Source organism: Panthera tigris, chromosome A1 (assembly GCF_018350195.1).
Source record: "Panthera tigris isolate Pti1 chromosome A1, P.tigris_Pti1_mat1.1, whole genome shotgun sequence".
Classification (NCBI taxonomy): Eukaryota; Metazoa; Chordata; class Mammalia; order Carnivora; family Felidae; genus Panthera; species Panthera tigris.
The window spans coordinates 144,265,198-144,285,525 of NC_056660.1; the positions used below are offsets into that span (position 1 = coordinate 144,265,198).

The 20,328-nt window shown below is 34.2% G+C and overlaps 1 protein-coding gene across 5 annotated transcripts in view; it reads right to left on the bottom strand.

The window, feature by feature from the left end:
* SSBP2 (single stranded DNA binding protein 2) overlaps positions 1 to 20,328 on the bottom strand; it is a 309,669-nt gene that overhangs the window by 37,165 nt on the left and 252,176 nt on the right. For 3 of the 5 annotated variants that reach the window (XM_007079791.3, XM_007079789.3, XM_042989363.1), the window contains 2 exons: positions 14,232 to 14,323; positions 8,037 to 8,085 (listed from right to left, as the gene is read on the bottom strand). In XM_007079791.3, the coding sequence (XP_007079853.1) occupies positions 8,037 to 8,085; positions 14,232 to 14,323 (141 nt within the window). The remainder of the gene's footprint in view (positions 1 to 8,036; positions 8,086 to 14,231; positions 14,324 to 20,328) is intronic. The other 2 variants (XM_007079792.3, XM_007079790.3) reach the window with 1 other exon arrangement.

The following is a 20,328-nucleotide window of genomic DNA, read 5'->3' on the forward strand; positions in this document are numbered from 1 at the left end:
CATCTGACAGTCTAGTGTGAGTGACATAAAATATGACAATATAGGTAGAAGAACTATGTGGGTACAGAAGACATATTTGAGCTGGAAAGCTGACTTATAGAGAATAGATTATCACCAGAAAGACAAAGAGAAGGATCAAAGGAAGGAAGGAAGGAAGGAAGGAAGGAAGGAAGGAAGGAAGGAAAGAAAGAAAGAAAGAAAGAAAGAAAGAAAGAAGTAAACACAAAATATAAAAGTACATAGATTATTAGGGAAATGGCATATAATTTTACCCAGCTGCTATAATGTGGTACTTATAGGAAACTGAAATAAATGATAAGCATATATGGTCAGACTGTTGAATTTATACTGTATGAAACAGGAAGTCACAGGTTTTAGAGAGACATATTCCAACTTATATTTTAGTAAGATAACCCTAGAGGTATCACAGAATACAAATACAAGTTAAGAGTCTATTGCAAAAGGTCTAGGCAAGAGATGATAGAGTGTTCTAGGATGCACTGATTAGGATAAGTAGGAGTAAGAAAGTTTGAAAGACTTCACAAATGTACTTGGCAGGGCATAGTGACAAACTAGGTGTGGTGGACAAGGGAAGGCAAAAGTTAAGGTAATACCTAGGTTTCCAACTTGGTGAGTGGGTGAATGATGGTGCCACTAATTCACGTGTAGGGAATTCAGGAAGCGGGGCAAGTTTGGGGAAATATCTGACATGTTGAATTTTAAAGCACTAGTGCACAGTGAAGTAGACCGATCAACAGATTTTTAGAAATACAGATCAAGAATTTACTAGAGATTAGAACTAGAGATAAAGCTTCAATTGAATACATTTCCATTCTGTGCTGGACATAACAGTTGATCTAGGATTCTATTATATTTAGTCATAGATTTAATATTCCAAAAACAAAGCTCACCATCTACCCTCTAAACTTCCTTCTCTTGTATTTCTAGCTGAGTTTGTGTTTTCCCATTCTCCCTGATGCCTGAATTCAAAGACTTGAAATCACCTTCAGCTTTTTCTCTTTATTCCCAAATTCAAGGTCATCAGGTGTTTTTTATTCTATGTGTGAAATGCATCCTCATTATTCCTTTGATCACCACTCTACCTCAGGGTCTGATAACATTTTATAAAGCCCATTACTATTATCTCCTAACTTCATTTCCCTATTTTTCATCCATTTTATAAACTATCTTCCTAAAACATAGCTCCCTCCCATATAGGTGATAAATTTCAGATTTCTCCATTCCAAAGCCCTGTACACACCAGGGCTCCCTTTTTCTCCTTTCAGTTTTGTCACCTTCTATGCCTTCCCAAACAATCTTTCTCCCTGTCAGCTAACAGTCTAATAATTTTTCCTCAAACATTTTTGGTATTTCCTCTTTTAGTTTTCTACAAAATTTTCTCTACCTCTAGTGTCCAAATTCTTCCAATCTAATTAATCACCTCCTTCCCCTCTCTAGACTCAATACAAAATATCCATTAACATGAATTGAAAGATGAAATGCAGATGTAGAAGATAAGATCAGAGAGCTAAAGATCAGAATCACAGAATTAGAAGAATCCTTTAGACAGATAATTCAAGAGATTGATAATTCAAGAGCTGTGACTGATAATTCAGATATTCTGAAATATTCTGACTCCTAATATCCATGACTGTGGTGTGGGAGCAGGGGAAGAGCAAAGTAGCTACAGATTTGGAGTTGTTTGTTTGTTTTTAATTTTGGAGAGAGAGAGAGAGAGAGCACAAGCAGGGGAGGGGAACAGGGAGAGAGAGAATCTCACACAGGCTCCACACTGCATGTGGAGCCTGATGCTGGCTCAATCTCACAAGCCATGGGATCATGACTTGTGCTGAAATCAAGAGTTTGATGCTCAATGGACTGAGCCACCCAGGTGTCCCTGAGTTTTTGTTTGTTTGTTTGTTTGTTTGTTTTTAATGATTAGCAACATTTTTGTTAAGTAACTTTCTTCAACTGTGAAGTTTAAAACTACCTTAGAAGAACTGGTTTACTAGAAACCAGAGAGGATAACATTAAGACATTATCTGTGCCACTGTAAAGTTGAAAATATTCTATTATTCTTTAGTGCTTTTTAAGAAATTTATTTTAAAGTTTATTTATTTATTTTGAGATGAGAGAGAGAGAGAGAGAGAGAGAGAGAGAGAGAGAGAGAATGCACATGCATCAAGTGGAGAGGGGCAGAGGGAGAGGGAGAGAGAGAATCCAGAGTGGGCTCCATGCAGTCAGCACAGAGCTCGAGGTAGGTCTCAATCCCAAGAACCATGAGATAATGACCCGAGCTGAAATCAAGAGTCAGACACTTAACCGACTGAGCCACCCAGGTGCCCCTAATTTATTTTAGACAGAGAGAGAGAGAGAGAGAGAGAGAGAGAGAGAGAGAGTATGAGCAGGGCAGAGGACCAGAGGGAGAGAGAGAAACTGAAGGCTCCATGCTCAGCACAGAGCCCAATGTGGGGCTTAATCCCATGACCCTGGGATCATGACCTAAGCTGAAATCAAGAGTTGGACACTCAGCCAACTGTGTCACCCAAGAGCCCCTTTAGTGCTTTGAAAAAAAAAAAAAAAAAAAAAAAAAAAAGAGCATACATTTGTTTAGAGCAGAGCCTTCTGGAGTAAGATATTTGTATTTCCCTTGGGTTTAATCACTATGATAGATTGTCATTTTTTTCCCTTCAAGGGGTTTCTTCTTTCTTTTTCCTGTCACATTAACACAGTTGATTACTACAATGCTATACTGAACATTTGTTTTGCCTATATCCTCTTTTGCTGACAACTCCTTGAATTTTCTTTGGTGAACCATACCTCTTATTTTTCGATGTGGTTTGGGTGGGGCTCGGGGAGTGGATGTGTCTGACCTTGACCTAGCTGAAAGAGCACTGTACCCTCAGGTTATAATTCATGAATGAGCATATGACCCAAGCTACACAAATCTAGTTTGGCTGGTTATTCCCAATACCTCTATTTACCTGATAAAGAGTTGTGCTTTTTTGTACTCAACTGAGAGCTCTGAGGATATAAGTCTGGAGCTCCACACAGCCTTCTTGTCACGGCAAGGAAAACAAAGGCAAGTGATAGAGAACAGGTGCTGATGGCATGATCTGGACCCTTGGAATCAAATGTGCCCCAAAATAAATTTATATCTGTACTTTTTAGATACATAATCCAGTGATATGCTCTCAATATGAGCCTACTTTGGTTGTTTTTCTGTACCTTATAACTAAAAGTCTCTCCAGACAAAGATAATTAAGATATTTTCAATAAAAGTGCTTGCTACTTAATGATTAGAATGTGGTACATAGTTAAACTCAAGTGCACAGCTCTTTTGAAAAATATAAAAAAGGAAAATTCATTGGTGGATTTGTAAATAAACTTCCAAATAAGAATCTGAGGCTAATACTGTAATGCTCAGGTCAAAGGAAGTTAAAAGTGAAAATCATACTTCTATTCTGAATTAAAAACATGAATTTTCCTTAAAAATTTTTTTGTACTGTCATGTAAAAGGGTACAAAAAACATTTTTGATTAAAATACTTTTATAACAGAAAACTGTGGATTTATAAAGATTAAGCAAATAAATGAATATACTGTACATAATGGCAGACATATTTCTTACTTTCAAAGAAGTAAAAAAGCAGAAAGTCTACAATATATCCTGTTCTGTTGTATTGAAATTGAAGCAATAGTGTGTACTAATGGTTTTAGTACATATAGATAGATACAGAAAGACATACATGTGTATGGGAATGTGTATGAACATCCATCTGTATCTTAGTTATTTCTGTGGGGAGGCTCTTGAATCTGTATCACTCTGATGGGTTCTAAATACCACTCTCCATTTAAAGGAACCATGGCTTCTTAAAGAAATGGCTGTTTCAGAGCCAACACTGGGAAAATACAAGAGGAGTTTCAAAATGCTCAAATAATGGAAACATGTCAAAAGGACACATGATCCAGCTTGAAGGGGTTCCTATTGGCTAAATCTGGAGTGACTTCAGCATCAAAAACCTACTGAATAAAATGAGTCCACAGACATATTTGATATACAGTGAATGAATAAATGAATGAATGAAGAAAGAAAAACTCTGTAGTAGAGTCAATTAATAAAGGAAGAAAGAAAGACAGAAAACAGCCATTTGGCAACCAACATAGCAAAAAAACCACTTGGGGCAAGAATCACCAATGGATGCCGAAAGTAGCAGATGAAAGTATGAGGAAGAAGAGGATATTTATTTACTGTAGTTTCAAAGTATATCTCCACAAATTAATAATTACAAAAGGAAAAACAGTAATTTTATAGTTGAGAAACCTGACAAGCACCACCCTTCACTAAGTGACCAAAGTTAACAGTAAAAGCAATGGAACAAATCTCTATCACATGCTTCCTGAAACGATGCACTGAGAAAATCACAACATTCCTTCTGTGGTATTCCTACCAAATATGTATTACCTGGATCTAATCATGAGGAAACATGAGATAAAACCAAATTATGGCATATTCTACAATATAACTGATTTGCATTAAACACAACTGCAAGGTTAAAAAAAGATAAGTTGAGGAACTGTCCTAGATTAAAGACAAAAAGTCCTGACAGTTAAATGTAACAAGTGAACTGGGATTTTCTTTTGTTATGGAACACATTATTGGGACAATTGGGGAAATGTGAGTGAGGTTTGCAGATTAGAGAACAGCATTACATTAATGTTTACTTTCTAATTTTGATCTTAACTGTAGTTATGAAAGATAATGTATTTGTTTTTAGTAAACATGCACTGACATATTTAGGGATAAAGGGTCATCATGTCAGCAACTCAAATACAGCTCAAATGATTCAGAAAAAAATACGTACATGCAGAGAGAGGAAATCATAGAGCAAAAGTGGTATAACTTGGGAATCTGGATGAAGCCTGTATGGAAGTTCTTTGTATTATTCTTGTAGCTTTTCTATAAATCTAAGGTTACTTTGATATAAACATTTAAAATGGAAAAAAAGCATATAAGATCAAACAAATATAAGACATATTTGAAAACAGCAAAAAACAAAACAATTAACCACTTTAATATGCAACCCTGAAGAGTCAGAGACTTATTGTATTAATAACAAACAAAAAGTATTTGTAATTACACACATGGACAAGAAGTCTAAGGAACTTGAAAATCAAAACAGTATAGGTAAGTTGTCACTAGAATATAATCGATAGCATTTAGGGAGAAAAAATCCCTCTTAAACTGTTTTTGCTTTGTTTCATTTAAGCCTTATGTTTTTCCCAGAAAAGTCATCAGTTTTTTACGATTTTTTTTCTTGTTCTCATAATAAATCATTTCTCAGAGGAACACTTTGCCTTTCTGTATTCAGGATGATGACCCCCTTTCCGTTTCTGAAAAGAAAGCTTTGGGCCCTCCCTACTTTTTTTCCCCATTCACTTTTTTTTAAATGTTTACTTATTTTTGAGAGAGAGAAAGAGAAAGAGACAGAGAGACAGAGCATGAGTAGGGGAGTGGCAGGGAGAGAGTGAGACACAGAATCAGAAGCTGGCTCCAGGTTCTGAGCTCTTAGCACAGAGCCTGACGCAGGGCTCAAACTCATAAACCATGAGATTGTGACCTGAGCTGAAACTGGACACTTAACTGACAGAGCCATCCAAGCGCCCCTCCCTATTCACATTTCTTTCAGTGAGGGGGAGATGTATCCACACGTGATATATATTAACACAAGGGATTATTTTCAACTCTATTTCTCGCATGTATGCTAGTCAAATGCCCATTTCATACTGACTATAGGATGGTAGTTTGATATGCATACCTCCTACCCTAGTGTTTCTCAGGGTCTAAAGTAATGCAGACCTGCTGACCCAATATAGTATGTTCTCCTATCCACAGTGCTTCACTCCATGAAATTCTGAAGAGGTGGAGTGCATCAAAACTAAACATGAGCAGAATGCAGAAGTCTCTCCTCATCTCTGCCTCTATCCAATACTCTTACTTGGATAATATACCTGCTTGGTACAATGCACCATCCTCAATATCAAATCCTGCTCACCTTCCCAAGTAGTTTTTGGAGGACAGAGTCTCCAGATGAGTGTGTAAAAGGAGGTAATGCTGGAGGAAGGCTGTGGCGGGTGTGAATTACACGTGGCTGTCTGCAAGGGGCAGTTGAGGGATAACTGATAGAGCTGACAGTGAGGAAGGAGAGAAGAGTCTTCTTGCTTCTAGGTGGGAAGGCTCACATAGTTAAGGTGTGCCATTAATTGTGCTTTTTAATCCAGTTTCGACAGAAATGCAGATTCTGAATAGAAAGTCTTTCCAGATTCTGGCAATAGGAAGAGTCAGTTTTCAGTATTACAAAAAATTGTTTTTTCCTGTACCTTTATGGGTATTTTAATAGGGAGTTGAAAGAACTGTATGTTGAGCTGCTAGCCAGTTGCCATCTTAAAGTGAAATCTTAAATGAATTTGAAAGGCATGTAGCAAGAAGCAAATAGAAATGTAAACTCTCCAAAAGGATATAAGCAAACTAAAAGAATTTTGGAAGAGGAAAGAATTCACATTCACATTATAGCATAATCTGGATAAAAAGTATTTTAGAAAGATTTGCTAAACGGCGCCTGGGTGGCTCAGTAGACTGGAAGACCGACTCTTGATTTTGGCCTGGGTCATGATGTCAATCACGGTCATGTGATTGAGTCCCGCGTCACGCTCCGTGTTGAGCATGGAGCCTGCTTGGGATTCTCTCTCTCTTTCTCTCTCGCACTCTCTCTCTCTCTCTCTCCCTCTCTCTGCCCCTCCCCTGCTCACACTCACTTTCTCAAATATTTTTTAAAATTTCAATTAAAAAAAAAAGAAAGATTGGTTAAGATTAAATAGTACACTGAAGATCCAAATGTAAGCAAGATTATCACTCTCTCCACTCCAAATTCTATTTCAATTAGCTATTAAAACTAAGAGACAGGAAGATAACATAAAATATTTTTTTCTCTAAAAATATGATAATTGCTTACTTGAGGAGAAAGTGATTCAGCTTTAGAATAGCTATAAGTTTAGGATAATTCTTTCTATACCACTTATACCTAACTTCAAATTTTCTTGAAATTTAAATTAACCTTAAACATTGGATCAGTTTCATGTTTATTTAGCATTAAGGTCATTGCTAGTCAATGGGCGTACCTCTGTGCATATTAGCAAAAGGCATCCTTGCTGGGTCAGATACTCATAGACTTTACAAGTGGAGCACAATCTGTATTTTAGTACCCTACCAACTTCCTTGAGTCAGGAACCTTTGTGCAGTGCACACACTGCACAAAGGTACACTGCAGAACTCTCTCTATACTGAAGAAACTCAAGGGTTCAAAGTCAAGAAGGGAAAACATTACCAGGATCATTAAATTAAATCATATTAATTTTAAGACTGAAAGCTTAATTTTCATGTTATGCATATATTCATGTGTTATTATTAAGAGAGAAAAATATTTGTGCAGTTAAACCACTATCACAAAACATGTAAGGAAAATTCACAGCATGTCATATACACAGATAGATGTGTAGGAACACCAATTCAGCCAATAGGGACAGGGCAAATGCATACTTGCCTCCAGGAATAGTGAGAGAGCAAACCTAGGTGTAACTAGTATAATAAATACAATCATAATAACTCTGATAGAGACTGAGGTTATCTGGCAACTTAGTGATTACCATAATTATTTTAGAAGATCAAATCATTTTATGATAAATATATATTATAATAAATATAGGCTACTGTGGTATACCTAAATCACATTTTCTATTTTAATTTTGAAGTCTGTTTATCCATGTAGAATGCATGTTTACATTAGACTGTGAAGTAAAAAACTTCATCATTTCAAAAATTGTACATATTTTAAAAATATATATGCGAAATCTATTTTTTGAATGATTACTTTTTTTAAAAAAGTTAATATAACCAATTGCAGGGCTTTCAAAAGCAACAGGATTTTTGTTGTTCAATGCTAGAAAGTGCAAAGAAAATTAAAATATATATATACTCACTGAATTGGCATTTGTTGGGTTTGGCCAAGGTCTACCACCACCTGGACCCCTATAAGACAATATGATCAATGAAATTTTAACTTATGTTTTGAATGTTTCACAATAAGCAATAACAAATCATAAAATATAACATTTACAATTTAGTTACCATGCAGTTCTAGGTTGGCACTGAAATTACTCTGTATTTTCACAAATTTTTTATTTCTTAAATCAAAAATTTTGATCATTTCACAATATAGTTTTCTTCCCAAATCAAACTACTTTGTGTCGGTCCAATTTTATTTTAAGTTCAGTTATTGTAATAACCACTAAAAGTGATAATCACCTGTAACAGTAAAAACATGGGTAAAAATTACTAATTACGAAATAAATATAAAGTATAATCCTATGACACAAAGATAACTGCCACCTGTATATCAACAAAAATTAAAGTGAAATTATTTTTAAAATATCAATATCTATAAAATGATTGCTTTTACTAAACTACAAATATATATGTACATAAAAGATGACTAAATTTGACTTCTTTTAAAACACAGACTATCAGTTTACTTTATACATGTATTAATCTATCTCTCAGTGCCACTGACAATTTACATTTATTTATTTATTTATTTATTTATTTATTTATTTATTTATTTATTTATTTATTTATTTATTTATTTAAAGTAGGCTTCACACTTAGTGCAGAGCCCAATGCAAGGCTTGAACTCATGACCTTGAGATCAAGCCCTGAGCTGAGATCAACAGTCAGACACTTAACTGACTGAGCCACCCGGGTGCCCAGACAATTTTCTTTTTAAAAAAGGGATCACTTTTTTTGTTTTCATAATTGTAGGTCAAGACAGTGGCCTGAGTAAATCTTGAGATAAACAGGAAATAATCTAATCCAATGTATGTCAGTATATTACTTCACTTTAGGGTGGTTGATAAGGTTTTGTATTCTATAGCTTAAAAGGACATGAATCTTTTAAAACAAAATTAAGTGAAAAAGTCTCTTGTACTCATGCTTCAGTATTAAGTATACCTAAATAAATACTGCTTGATAAAAAGTAGACTACTGTTAGAAGGTCCTCTGTAATTAGGGTCACTCAAGATTCCCTTTTCCTTCTAACTGCAGCAAAAAGACAGAGGAAATTTTTAATTAAAAACAACAACAACAACAACAACAAAAAAACATGTTCCCTGATTCTTATTGCAGAGACCTTAACCCTGAAATTCTCATATGTTAGAAGCTGTCCAAGTTAGCTATATTACCCATGCTAGCTTGGACTATTTAGAATTGTTTTTCATTTTGTTTGGAATTCCCCAGGGATGTAAACAGCAGGGAAGTACATGAAAATTCTTTCCCTGGGCTCTATTAGGGTACCCAAATACAATTTTCTCCTATTCTGCTTGAGGAGTAAAGGAGAAAATGAGATGCCAGAGAGGAGTTGGTCAAAGTATTGTGCACAGGGAGAAGGTTAGGGGCATGTACTTGTACCGTCTCTGGAACCTGTTGCCTCATTAAGATAGGGTTGATGATGATGATTTTACACTTAATTATAGGAACACTTTAGAAAGATGATCTTACATACAGGATTCAATGTCCTAATGGACGGAAAGTGAGGTAAAACATATGGTATGTATTTACCAAGTGAAACATTTTATTTGTTTGATGTTAATCCACATAATTTGTGTGATGTTAAAAAAACATAGTAAAGAAATTGGGAAATATTTATCTTAAAACAGCATAAAAAATATGCTATATCCAGGGGTGCCTGGGTGGCTGAGTTGGTTGAGTATCATACTCTTGATTTCGGCTTGGTCATGATCCCAGGGTCATGGAATCGAGCCCCACATCAGGCTCTGTGCTGAGAATGGAGCCTTCTTGGGATTCTCTCTCTCTCTCTCTCTCTCTCTCTCTCTCTCTCTCTCCCCCTTTCTCCCTCTCCCCCACCTTCATGCTTTCTATCTAAAAAAAATGCTATATACAAATCATGGCAAAAATTTGTATACAATGATGTTAAGTTGATAATGATCTCATAATTTTAAAAATAGGACTGTATAAGATTAAATATCATATTTATTTATCATTTAAAAAATTGTTTAATGTTAAATTAACATGCTAAATTAAATGTTAAATAACTAAACATTTTACTTAAATAACAGCATTAAATTAAATGTTAAATATTACATTATCAATAACAATACCTTTTACACATTTCAGTTATTTGACAAATACTAATCTAGTCTCAGCACACTATGTATTTCATATCACATTGGATTTTATTTTTTTTTAAGTGTTTATATATTTATTTTGAGAGACAAAGAGCCCATCTGAGAGAGCATGAGCAGGGGAGAGGCAGATAGAGAGGGAGAGAGAGAATCCCAACCAGGCTCCAAGCTGCCAGAACAGAGCCTGGCATGGGGCTCTATCTCAAGAACCATAAGATCATGACCTAAGCTGAAATCAAGAGTCAGGCACTTAACCGACTGAGTCAGCCAGGTGCCCCCATTGCATTTTAACATGATAGGTTAAGTATTAATAATTCACATGGAGGGGGCCCATGGGTGGTTCTGTTAGTTGAGCAACTGACTTCGGTTCAGGTCATGATCTCACAATTTGTGAGCTCGAGTCTCACACTGGGGTCTCTGCTGTCAGCACAGAGTCTGCTTCAGATCTTCTGTCCCCCTGTCTTTCTGCTCCTACCCAGCTCGTGTTCTCTCTCACTCTCAAAAATAAATAAACATTAAAAAAAACTAAAAACAAAAATTCACGTGGATAAGCCAAATTTCTCCCAACACTGCCGTTGTGATTGAAAACAAAGTTTCACAAATAGTGCTAAATAAAATGGGGGTTATATTAGCGAGAAGTTCTATTAGAACAACCACATAAGCTCAGTAATACCCACTCCTTTTGAGGACCATCAGTATTATCAAGAAAGTAATTTACACACTATAATACAGGAGTTATTTTGAATGGAGATTTCTATATAGGTATAGTCTGAAGTAGAATCAGGGTAGCCTCATTTAAAAAACAAAGAGAAAAATGTAATTTAAAAGAAGCATGTATTTTTTGGTAAGCGTATATGGACTTGATAAAATAAAAGCAACTATGACTACTGTAGAGAAAAATCCCCTTTTTTGCTGTACAGTCATTTTATTTCAAGACAATAACTACGGAAAATTTATCATTCTATAGGATAACAAGAAGGTCTAGATCCTTTGAAATTCTTTGTCCTCTTAGTTTTACAAAATACCAACGTATACAAAGTTGAATTAGAAATGCTATAATGCTGAATCCTAAACTCTCTGGAAATTTATAAAAATGTGGTTAATTTAGAAATAGTTTCTTTTAAAAAACTTATCCATAATGCACTTGAAAACATTTACATTGTGGCTGTAGTCTGTAAATTCTACTTTAAAGTACTGAAATTGATATTAGGCTTTTATTTGTAAAAATACAATAGTAGTTAGAGAAACATTAAAAGTATACTCTTTAATTTTAGATGATACTATAAATAACTTGAGTTCAGAGCACTGAAATATAAAAATTATGTCAGAATAACTATGTTCTATGGAGACAACCAATAATTGTAAAAATAAAACTACCAAAATTTTGTTCCAAATAGTTTGCCAGTTGGTATACAGTATTTAATTACTTTTGTGAGCACAGTTGGGTATTATTTTTCACTGTCATTATATTTTCATGGCAAACAAGAAAAAGTGACAAGCTAAAGAAAACTCATCCAGATATGATTCGCCGGCAGGTCTCACCTGACTCCAACATGCAAATAACTAAGAATGTTAAAAACATAGCTTAAAGTAACACTATTCCAATGCCTTTACCTTTAATTTTTAAATTACCCAACATGTAAAAAAGTGACGTGAAGAAAGCCACAAATGCTAGTTAGAAATACTTATTTGCCAAAACATGAATTTAGTATATGTTTTAAAGATACTAAATTATGAAGTGAATTTCAAAAAAGTTTACTCTATTGAGTATAATGGAGATAATACATTTTATTTTTTTATGTCTCTTTAAATTCACTTTTGCTTTGTTGGGGCCAATATCAACACATGAATTATTCTGTCTGTTTGGATCTTACATACTTCAGAACTTCCTTGTTAAAAGGAAATATTTACATTTTCATTGTTCTTTAAGAATATACTAATTTATAGAAAACTGAAAATTATATAAGACCACAAAAAAATCAATAGTAAGAAATAATAGAAATCTGAGTCTGTTAAGGCTCAGTTACTTTAAAAAACAGAAATTATACGAATAATACAATATTAGGTAATAAAAATATTTTAAATGATCTGAGTGTATTTAAGTGAGGAACCCAAATGCAAATGTCAGCAAAAATAATATTAAAAATTCCAACCATATTTTTAGTGTCCATAGTCTAGGGAATTTAATGTACCCATATGTGTTTATTTAAGTGTATGTGAGAAAAGAACCAGACAGTTTTAAGCAGCTGAGTTTCTTAATGGTCACATAAAAATAACTTTTTTCTTTATATTAACAAAAACAGGTTGATCTAAAGTTGACCACATGGCTAATTATAATGAAGTGTAGTACACAAAATGACATTAGGTACGATCTTACCATTTAATGCTAATTTTTAACTGATCATAATATTCAAAATGTATACTCCTTACATCTATACATAGTATTTAAAATTATATTGCCTAAAAGCTATTGCATTTTAAAGTCAGAATCTCAGGTAGGTAAATTTTATATACATCTAAATCCTATTGGTAAGAGTTGCAGCTTTTGATTTAAGCATAAAATATCACTCCTTTTTGTAACAACCATTAATAAAGGCTAAGCCTTTGAGAGATTTAAGAAAAGTCAGACTTCATGTCTACCCATTTTTACTTTAAAAGTAAAAAGACGTGATAGGAAAATTTGACCTACTTTTTTCCCCTTGTTCTGTTAGTTTTGAGTCTGGCTGGTAGCCACTTATTAACCTATTTTCTATTTTAGGCAAAATTGCTTTCCATGAAAATGGTTTCAGAAACTTAAAAAATCCCTATCTATATCAAAGGAACTTGTCTCATTATATCTTCAATGCCATTAAATGATGGCAGAGCTGTCTAATTTGATATGTAAGTAACCAAAGGACTAATGGGAAAATATATTAGAGGAAACTACCCACAACCCTATATGGAAAGGTTTCATTATTTCTGGTAAGCTTTCTTTAGGCCACATCATAGAATTGACCCTTTAGTGAATTAATGAAAGTCACAAACACCTGGTGTATATGGAACTTTGAGGGCAAGTTAGATATTGAAAAATAAGTTAAAATTCCTTAATAGATGGTGTTATTTGGTGTAATAGAAACAACCATGCTCTTTGGGCTTGAAAGGACTTTTCAGTAAAAAACAAACCAAAATACTGTTAGTTTACTCCTGATCTCCACATCTTAATTTTCAAACAAAAATTCACCCTATCAGTGCTCCTGGGTAGCTCAGTTGGTTAAGTGTCTGACTCTTGATGTTGGTTCACATCATGGTCTCACGGTTCGTGGGACTGAGCTGTGAGTTGGGCTCTGCGCTGATGGTGCAAAGCCTACTTGGGATTCTCTCTCCTCTCTCTCTGCCCCTTGCCTGCTCTCTCTCTCTCTGTATCTCTCTCAAAAATAAATAAACTTAAAAAGAAAATTAAAAAAATGACCCTATAGTATGGAAAGTTTTTTTAATATAGAAGATAATACCAGAAAGAATGTTTCCTGGGTTAAGAGTGATCCCAACAAAGCAAAAGTAAAGACTCATATATAAGAATTAAGATCTTTTGGGAATCATTTAGTATCTGTTAAAATGAAGTTAGTATCAATTGTCTGCTTCTGTGGAGTGAAGTCCTGGTCCTCGTGTCCGCATCTCTTTACAGTTTTGTATAGACTATCTGGAGGCTGTGTTTATACATAAAAGACTCATTTTTAATTAAATAAATGAACCATGAAAACCAGGCTAAAAGTTGGCATTTGGCATTTGAAAATGGAAAAAAAATTAAAGGTTGCAAGGGAAGGAAGAAAAAGGGAGTATGTTGTTGAAAATGAGGCAGACTTTTTACATGTTTAGTTCATTTACACCAGTTCCATTTTATACTACACAGAAATTGAGGAGCTGAAAGTGTGTTACAAATTAGTGTGACTTCAGAAGACAGAAAATAGAATACTAAACAGGATAATATGGCATTTTGCTTACATGTTCATTCCGGGCATTCCAGGGCCACCTAAAGCATTCAGTGGGGGTCTCATTGCACCTCCATAGTTCTGTAATGATAACCAAGGGTCAGACTACCACAAAACAAAAAAACAAAACCAAAGAGGAGGGGGGAAAGAAAGGAGAGCAGGTTAATGATTTCCCTACATCACTCCTGATTGGATAAGGCCTGTGCAATTCTTTCTCTGAAGGGTCCACTCTTGTACTATTGCTTCTATTTTAACAATTACTTTGCTCTGTGTCTTTTAAAAACTACATGACTATGTAAGATCATTGGGGCATGTTAAATGATTAAGGTACAACTGCAATTATAATATTCAACATATCTTTATTAAGGTCCTAATATCTGTATAGCAGTGAATGTTTACAAATAAAACATTTTATAAATCCAAAACTCTACTTTTGAAGAAAAGACTTGGTTAACATGTTTGAAATTGTCAGACCCAGAACAATTACATAAAATCTGAAGGAAAAAAAACAGACTGGTGAACCCAACAAGAAAGTTGAATGCAAACTATTTCTGCTTACAAAATAATACATCCTATAGAGAAATGCACTAATACAAACATGTACAACAATATATGAAAACTAAAGTATGTATACATGAATCATATCACTCAATAGGCTTCTGTCAATTTCTCTTATGTATATTCAAAGGAGAAAAACATTTTAATGTTTTAACATGCATATCATAGTAGCTTACTTTAGTTTCCATTAGGGCCAAAAGATTTATTTTAACATTCTTACATTAATATATTTTGACACTATCAACTGCTTTCATGCTTGGCTTTCTCATAGCACTTTATCTCTAACGTTTCTGACTACTCTTTTTCAATTTCCTTTTCTGGCTCCTTTTATTTTGCACTCTTTAAAAGTTGCTTTTCTCCAAGTTCTAGCCATAGCATTCCTTTAAATAAATACACACTTATAGGTAATTTTATCTGGTACCATTAGTTCAACAATGATTTAGGAATCCCAAATGTGTTAAATTTTGTCATGATATCTCTCCTAAACTCCTGAAAACTCCTATATTGAACTTCATTTGGACGGTTTCTAACTGGATACCACTTCATGTTCAACATATCTAAAAGTAAACTCAATGTTCTCTTCTCACAACTGCATTCTTTCTACTGTTTCTTCAGTCAGTTCTGTGGCATCACCTGCTGTACAACAGTCTAGGCTAAGAACCTCTGGGAGCTCAATTATGTCTTTTCCTTTTATTTCAATTCCCGAATCCAGGCAGTTACCAAAGTGTATTGAATCCACCTGTGAAATAGTTCTTGAAATAGTGCTTTCCTTCATATCACTAATCTTTGTCATTTACTGAGACTAATGTACTGTCTTCATTGGTCTCTCTGACTTAGCCTTTCCCCTCTCCCAATTTATTCTTCATGCTGCCTCCAGAACTATGCTTCTAAGGGTGCCTGGGTGGTTCAGTCAGTTAAGCGGCCAACTTCAGCTCAGGTCATGATCTCGTGGTCTGTGAGTTCAAGCCCCGCGTCGGGCTCTGTACTGACAGCTCAGAGTCTGGAGCCTGCTTCAGATTCTGTGTCTCCCTCTCTCTGCCCAACCCGCCCCCCCACCTCCCACCTCTCTCTTTCTCTCAAAAATAAATAAACATTAAAAAACATTAAAACTCATTCCTATTTATGTCACTTAAGAGCCATGATGACCCACACTGCCTATCAAATGTTTATTCCTTAGCATGGCTCTATCATGGTATTTGCAGATCAGCCCTAGCCTGTATTTCCTGTATTCATTTCCTATTATCTTCACCTTCTTCCCCTACTCCCAACTATACCCTCCAGCCTACTGGATTTCTTGTAGTTCAGAAACACACAATACACTTTTACACTCATGGTAACTCCTAGCATGGGCTTTTGTGTAGTAGGTACTAAGATGACAAGGAAATACTCAATGAGACTGTTAACTTCAGAGAGTAAACCACAGTATATAAATGACCTAGTTACATGTTCTTCTCATTGTTTATTACCTTTTAATTTCAAGAAATCTTACTTAAACATCCCAATTGTAAGTGCTATGGGACAGAAAGGTTTCTATCCAGACTTGAGTCATTAGTTAAAATGATAGTCATTTCCCTTAACCTCTGGACCAAGCATGGCAGTGGCACCAGCAATATTAGCAAGAAGTCTGAGAAGAAAGTTAGCCATTGGAAATAAAATCTGGATGGTAAAGTATAATAGAAATGCTTCAAAAGAAAAGTATCCCTTCATTTTTGGTCTTAGAAGATCTATTTCATTTTATCAAGGGAAACATTAGTTTTCTTTATCGCTCTGGATATAGAAAGATACTGGTTTGAATGTCTGTTGCCACTGCCCCATTTCCTCTGCCCCTCTTTCTATATGTGTGATCATGGGCCAATACTTGTCCCAATTGTCCACTCAGCCTTAATTTCCTTATCATGTCTTCTAAAAGCTTGTTGGAAGACAAAACAAAATCATCTAAAACAGCTATCATAGTGCTCGGTACATTAAAAGCATGACACCACATGCTCAAACACTGTAGCTGCTCTTGCTTGTCGCCATTAATAAGGGACCAACTTAAATGAGCCCTCTTCTCATCAGCTTCTCTTGAGCCCTCAACTGTAACAGAATTATATGCTTGTTTGTGTAATGATTCCCTGACAGAGTATGCATAATTCTTTTCTAGATTTTTTTTCTACTATATGATAGTTTTTCTTTATGTATTTGTGTCTCCTAGTAAACAATAAGTACCTTGAAGGTAGAATCTGTTTTATTCATCTTGGTTTATCCAGTGCTCAAGTATCACAGGAAATGAGTAAGAAATTATCCAATACATAATTTGATAGATTTACAAAATATTTTCATTTTGTGAATAATCTGAAGCAAAAGAAAACAGAAAGATAAGAAAGAATAACAACTGGCTTTTCAAGTGGTATCAACAAAGGCAGAATGGTAAGAGCTAATTTAGAATCACTGAATTTTAAAGCGGATGGCAGCTATACAATTCCATCTGGTTTAATCTCTTTCCCAATGCAATGTTCCTGACAAAATGGCTGTTCAGATTCTGCTTGGAAAGTTTATAAAGAGTTTCTCCATGATTGGGTAGTTTACTTTCTAGAAAGTTCTTCCCTTTACTGAGCTGAATTCTACCTCCTATCTTAAATTTGAAAATAAAGAAAAAGTTAACTCTCTTTACATGACAACTTACTATGTATTCCCATCGCACTATTTCTCCACTCCAGCCAGGTATTTGATTTGGAAATCATGATATGTTCCTACCTGTATACAACTCATTTATCCTTCAGATTTCTGGAGGAACTAGAACTAACTATATAGTCTTGGCAAATTTTTCTGTTAGTCATATGGAACCTGGTGAGCATAAGAACACAGACAAGCTAAGTATATCTTATTACAAAAGCAAGTAGAAAAATGTCTTCAGATATGGTATTAAGATATTTTTCTTGATTAAATAGATAACTGTATATATTATCCCTGAACTTAAATTTAAAATAGGTAAAGTCAGGGCGGGGGGCGGGGGGGCGCCTGGGTGACTCAGTCGGTTAAGCATCTGACTTGGGCTCAGGTCATGATCTCACGGCTTGTGAGTTCAAGCCCCACATCGGGCTGTGTGCTGACAGCTCGGAGCCTGGAGCCTGCTTCTGATTCTGTCTCCCTGTCTCTCTGCTCCTCCCCTGTTCATGCTCTGTCTCTCCCTCTATCTCAGAAATAAAAATAAAACACTAAAAAAATAAAAAAAATAAAAAAATAAAATAGGTAAAGGGGTGGGAAAAATATGTCAAGATTTAGAGCTGATGTTATTTCTTCATTCATGTGATAAACATTAAGCACATGTTTACTATAATGTAGGTGTGATCTGCCTAAATCAGCCTTATCTAAGAATCCTTAGATTATATATATTTCTTTGTTTTAGGAATTCAATTGTTCTAACAGATAACTACTGTCCTTCTCCATTATACTTGTCTTAAGCTCAAAATATTATGGAAATGAGATCTACAATAAAAAAAAAAGAGTTGTATTTTATGTTTGTGTAAAAGACTAGAAACAATATTACAGAGACTATTTTCATAATTCAACTAGAAAAAAGCAGATGCATTCTGTTCTTGGGTAGCATCTGTATGGTTAAATACCTGCTATGAGAATTGTTTTTCTCATTATCTTTCAAGAAACACAGATAACTTTTACAAACCTCATAGTTTATAATGCCTATGTTTCATATGTCAGGTGTTATAGATAAATATCTCAAAAGAATCCTTCATTCCAAATTATGTTACCTCACATTTTACCTATTCTGCCACTCATATTAATAGGATTCCTTTTCATTCAAGTAATGGCATGTATAAATAATTTCCTTTAACCATTGACACTCTGTATAGTGTGATTTAAAGACGTTAATGTAGGTAGTTCTTGTTTCTGAAGTAAATTCAAAGCAAAACATTTTATCTACCTCAAACTATGAAGATATAAATAGCAAGGATATTAATCCAAATGGCAGAAATAAACTACTCTGATTTTGAAAATACAAAGAAAGAATTCACACTTACGTGATAAACTTGGTATTAAAACTCATCAATAAGAGATTACATACCAGAAATCTACTCATTTACTTTTTTATTATAATTTACTTATAACACAAAACACATAAACAGCTAGGTATTTATAAAACATAAAGACCAGTATGCTTTCTATTTCTGCATTTCCAAATGAGATCTAAGTGCGCATATAACTTAAGTAACCATTGTTTCATCTTTCAAACACTGCAAAACTGACCCTTAAATCAGACTCTAGTTTTTAAAAGTATTGAAAATATTGGTTTGGGAGGACAAAAGTTTAAAGAGCCGCTAGTTTAAAAATCAGTGAACTGAATGAAGAACGGTAACTAAATTACAGGCACCACATTTTTATGTATATTTAAAATGTATCTAGGGGTGCCTGGGTGGCTCAGTTGGTTTAGTGTCCGACTTCAGCTTAGGTCATGATCTCATGCTTCATGAGTTTGAGCCCCTTGTCAGGTTCTGTGCTGACAGTGCAGAGCCTGGAAACTGCTTCGGATTCTGTGTCTCCTTCTCTCTGTCCCTCCCCTACTTGTTCTCTATCTCTGTCTCTCTCTCAAAAATAAATAGACATTAAAAAAAATGTATCTATTATGAAATTTTGGGGAGAAAATCCTTCAATTTCTGTATAGTTAAACTGGCTTAGTTCATTAAAAACTAAAATATATATTGAGTCAATGAAATATCCTGTAGATCTTATGAATTCTAATTGATATTAATAGCTTCTGATGGTTGATCACATACATCATCAACCCTAACATGAATAGATATAGGGGAAAATGATTTAAATATCTAAATCAGTTTTATAAGATCTTAAGAAAATACTAGGAAATAAATGAGACTAAATAAATAATTTCTTTCTGAGGGTGTCAAAAATTTACATATTAGGTTTTATTTTTTTAATGAAATATAGTATCTTTGAAAATTTTGGTTATATGGTCTTTGTGTTTCAATACACTTATATATATATATACATGTATATATAACTGTGTGTATATATATATATAATTGTACATATATATGTGTGTATATATATACATATGTATTTATACATATATATATATATATATATAATTGTATGTATATATATACATATGTGTGTGTGTGTGTGTATATATATATATACCTATATAATTATAATGTTGGTTGGAAACTCCTAGGTCTAACTCATATTATCTCAGTGTTAGATTCTTGATTTTCTGACTCCTTTGGGCACACAACAAAATATTAATTTTTAAAAAGTAGATACATAAAACAAGTTCCTAAAACTGTCACTTATAAAGCTATTCTTGGAAAGAATAAAGAAAATAAATTAATTCACTCTTTTAGCCAGTATTATGACATACTAACCTCTGACCCATCAGATAGAAATTTAAAATTCTGGATTTGGGGCTAGCTTCCTTGAAACATAACATTATAACATTAATTTCTACTTCATGCAGTTTTCCCAAGAGAGACAAAAGGATGTTTTACCAAAAATAACTGATATTCTATAACACCATATTTTAAAAAAATATACGTCAC